Source organism: Sesamum indicum, linkage group LG1 (genome assembly GCF_026168435.1).
Source record: "Sesamum indicum cultivar Baizhima isolate 11 linkage group LG1, ASM2616843v1, whole genome shotgun sequence".
NCBI classification, from domain to species: domain Eukaryota; kingdom Viridiplantae; phylum Streptophyta; class Magnoliopsida; order Lamiales; family Pedaliaceae; genus Sesamum; species Sesamum indicum.
The window spans coordinates 10,752,181-10,756,845 of NC_142657.1; the positions used below are offsets into that span (position 1 = coordinate 10,752,181).

At 40.8% G+C, this 4,665-nt stretch overlaps 1 protein-coding gene across 1 annotated transcript; it reads right to left on the reverse strand.

The window, feature by feature from the left end:
* Positions 1-1,407: 1,407 nt before the first annotated feature.
* Positions 1,408-4,195, reverse strand: LOC148789450 (uncharacterized). The gene is made up of 6 exons (XM_088883099.1): positions 4,114-4,195; positions 3,828-4,057; positions 3,173-3,505; positions 2,749-3,022; positions 2,362-2,558; positions 1,408-1,590 (listed from the first exon to the last, which is right to left on the reverse strand). Exons 1-6 carry the CDS (start codon positions 4,193-4,195, stop codon positions 1,408-1,410), a joined length of 1,299 nt encoding a protein of 432 aa, XP_088739225.1.
* Between the last annotated feature and the right edge of the window lie 470 nt (positions 4,196-4,665).

Here is a 4,665-nt window from a genome sequence, read left to right on the forward strand (position 1 = left end):
ATTTTGTCAAATCATATTTATTTTATATATATTTGTATATAAAAATGTGTATATATATAATATTTTGTTTGTGATTGAAATATAGTACAAGTATTTATGTTAAGTAATTTTCTTTGTTGATGATTTGTTTTTATATTTTAAATAATAATTACAGATCAGAATGAATAATTAAATGTAATGTAGTATTGTGTCCAAATTGATTTCATTAGACTTTATATTTAGACTGAAAAAATATAATAACTCAAATAATAAATTTTTTGAATTAAGAATGTATTATTGGTATATTGTCCTTAATTTTTAAAATTTTCCAGTATTTCATTGAAATAGAAAAAATTTTGAGTCCAAAAATTTTAAATAATTTAAGCTGAAAAAAATTGTAATTAATAGTAATCCCACTTCTAAATTAAATCAAAATAAATTTAACATTAATTCGAAAATTTTCCAATCCAAATTAAACCAAAACAATGTAAATTTTTTTCTGAAAATTAATTGTGAAACCCGAATTTTTTGATGTTATTGGACTATTAGTGCCCGAGGTGGGGGGGGGGGGGCACGTGAGGCGCATACACCGTGGAAACGGGCGGTGCGTGGAACAGGGCTGCCGGGTGACCAGCGACGAAGGGAGTTCGGTGGCTGTCTTCCACGCAAGAGTCGGCGGCAGAAGACGTGAGGTGAAACTCCAGGCAACAGGCGACGGACGACATCGACGACGCGGGCGGCGGACGGGACTTAGTGGGCCAAGCACACAGGCTAGCACGCGGCGCTATTGTTGATTGACGACCAGAGATGAGATTGGGGACAATTGATCTGGATATGCGGCGCCTCGTGAGTTAATTATTTTATTTATTACAAAAAAATAAAAAAAATATATTAATATAATTTTTTAAATAGTATAATATGCGGCGCCTCGTGAGTTAAAAAATATTTTTTAATTATTTTTTTATAAATTAATTATATAAAATTAATTTTCAATAATATATTAAAGTCCAAAAAATTATAATATTAAAATTGTATTAATTTAAAAAATTACAATTAAGTGTACAAATGTAATAGTGTATATTTCTTGTATAATTGTAAAAAATACAATGAAGTATACAATTTTAAATGTCAAAAATATCCACCCGTTCCACAATTGTGTATGTGGAGTTGACACCGAGGTCTTTGTATTTCCTCGTCCACATTTTGCATTGGCTCATTTTGCGCCTCATTATCATCACCACCGAACTGACTTGATGTTGTTACAGAATTAGACTCCACATTATCACGATACGCACTAAACGATGGAAATAGAATTAGTAAAATATTGTATCTTGGTGGATATGGCTAATTAATACCAAGACTAAGGTCAAAATGTACTTGTGAAGAATAATCTTGTGTTTGGTTTGACATATATAGAGTCGATTGAAATCAATCATCTTGAGGCGATTGACGCACGTAATAATCATGAGGTGTATATATTGTAGAACGACCAGCTATATCCGCCCCAACATCATGACGTTCAACTGAATCAGTTGACATTCGGCTAGAACTTCTTCTTTGCCTGTGGGATGTTCTGAGAGCATCTTCGGATGGAGAAGCAATTTGTTGTGGCTGATAGATTATAACTTCCTTGATAATATGTAACCCGTGTTCGAATCTATCCACCAATTGACTATATCCTTCAATTTTTTTTTTTGGATAAACGTAATTTTCATTAAGTAAAAATAGTTGTATAACAAGGTGTTCATCAGTTGATTTCTCCCTTGATAGGCTAAGGGATACGCCATAATCTATATAAAACACTTGTACTAACAAAACTGGCAAGATTAATGCTGAGAATCCTCTGTCTGGCATCATCCACGATCAAGATAGCAAGTGTAACGGGCGTTCTCTCTACATGCTCAAATCGTCGGATGTTCCTTTCCCTCCAAATGTGGTAAACGCATGAGGCAAGTAAGGCCCGAACCGCTATGTTGATGATATGCTTACCTCTCCATTTTTGTGAAGCCCACTCAATGTCTGTCCCCCAATCCCGATTAGGCCATATAAATCGAACCAATCTTCGTACCTCCGTAAGGCATCTCCTGCTAAAGCGACACCGGAAGAACAGGTGAGTGTGGGTGTCCGTCGCCCCCTTGTCACATAACACACAGTCACTAAGATGGGAAAGCCAAGGTTTACCGTCGTGGGCAGTTTGTCAAGGATTGACATCCACAAGATAAATAAGTGGCGAGGGATCTTCAAAGAGCCCGAAAGTAGTGCAGCCCAAGCTACTCTCGTCCCCAGCGGCTTCCACAGTCTGTAAAGTGCTTGTACTGTGGGTCGGCCCTTCTCAAAACGCCAAGTGATACGATCATTCCCTCCAAGGATCGGCGGCAGTACCTGTGTAATCTCTAAGCACTCAATGTCAATGATGATGGGCCAGTGCCATTGCCCCTCCCTGATCACACTGCTAAGTTTCGCTTCGTCCGGTAGCTCAAGAAGATCCGGTCCATGTGGGAAGGTATCAATGAGGGGGCCGAGGTGGTGCCATGTATCCTGCCAAAAATAGTAGCTCTGTCCATCGCCAATCTGGTAGTCTGCCATAGGTCGAAGTACACTGCGTAGTCATAGCATCTTCCTCCAGCCCCACGAACCCCCACGATCAATAACAATCCAAACAGAGGTATCCCGTAACCTCCCATGGTAAAGCCACTCCACCCAAATAAAAGTCCTATCACACCAGATGATGTCACAATTTTTTGCATATCAGGGCACGATTAAGAGTACCAGTATCTCTAAGCCTTAGCCCACCCTCCTCCTTCGGCTTATATACCTCCTGCCACGCTACTTTTAAGTAGCAACTCGTTAACGTGCCTTTCCAAAGAAAATCCCTCAGACGCTTCTCGATCTCTTTAATGACCCCTTTTGGCAAAATGAATGCGGATGTCCAATAAACACTGAGATCCATAAGGACTGATTTAATAATTTGGACCCTCCCCGCATATGATAACGACATTCCCCCCCATCCATTAATACGCGCATCAATTTTTGATAAAAGTGGCTGACAATCAGAGAAAGACAATCTACATGAAAGTAAAGGAAGACCCAAGTACCTCATCGAGAGATACCCCTCCTGGAAATCCAAAACCGCTAACATCTAATCTTTTATCCCTTGTGCATATCGTGAGATGATGAGGTGGCTTTTTTGTACATTCAGTCGAAATCCTGACCACTTCGCAAAGTGGTCCAGCCCCTCCTTAAGAACCTTGATGGAATCAATATCAGCTTTGCAGAAGAGTAGTAAATCATTTGCAAATCCCAACTGGAAAACCCTCGTTGTCTCACATTTCCAATGATAGGTAAATTGCATGTCATGCTCAATCAGTTGCAAAAATCCCAAGTGCATAACTTCCATGACAAGCACAAAAAGGTAAGGCGATAAAAGGTCTCTTGTCGTAGCCCTCTCGCTCCAACAAAGAACCGGTGGGGTTTTCCATTGAGGCATATCGAGAATGAGGCCGTCGTGACACACTCCTGAATCCACCTAGTGAACATTGGTGGGAACCAAAAAAGCTGCAAAACCGTTAAGAGGAAGTCCCACTCCACTGTGTCATAAGCTTTCCTAATATCCACTTTCAGAGCGCATCTCGGAGGAAGGCGGCCTGATTGTAGCCCGTGAATAAGTCCTGCGCTAGCATAATATTATCTCCAATGCTTCATCCTAGGACGAGTGCTGCCTGACAAGGGCTAATTAACTTGTCCAAAACCACACTCAAATGTTGGATAAGTAGTTTAGCAACAATCTTATATAAAATATTGCAACATGATATAGGTCCAAAATCACCAACTGACATAGGAGTGTGTACCTTGAGAATCAGAGCCAATAATGTGGAGTTGACTTGCTTAAGAATTCTCCCCGTGACAAAGAAATCCAGTACCGCCCTTGTTACATCTTGCCCCACCACTGGCCAGGCTGCTTTAAAGAACCCTAACGAGAACCCATCAGGTCCGAGAGCCTTGTCCTCGGCTATGTCAAACACTGCCTGCTTCACATCATCCAGAGTGAAGGACAGTAGTAATTGGCGAGTCTCATCATCTGTAAGTACATGTCTCACCCACGGTCTAATAAATCTGATATCCACCGGTACTCACCGTCTGGTATTGCCTCAAAGGTTCTAATAGTATGAGACAAACTTATGGATAATCTCCCCTGGCTCCATGTGGACGGTACCATGCTCATCATTAATCTGCAAGATTCTCCTTACCACCCGTCTCTAAGCAATCTTGCGGAAGAAAACACCGGAGCATTGGTCACCTCCCTTTATCTACTGTATCTTGGCTCTCTGTTGCAGCATAATTTGTTCAAGTTTGGCCGCTTTGGCATACACTAGGCGACAGCAATGTTCCAGGCACAAGTGGAGCTCATTCTGTCTGTCAGAGCTCAACAGGTTTTGCATTTCTTTAAGAAATCCTTTGGCCAATTGGACATTGAGCGTCAAATCCCCCTTATTCCTCCTCTGCTGTCGGAATACAAGTTTCAGGGCCTTGAGTTTACGTGTGACCGCATACATAAACACGCCAACCACCTCATGTTGCCAAATATTCTGCACACTGGGGATGAAATCAGGCAAAAGGGTTAGGTAGTTATCAAAGCGAAACATACCTCCGAGTTGCTGCTGTCTATCCCCATATTAGACTAACGGA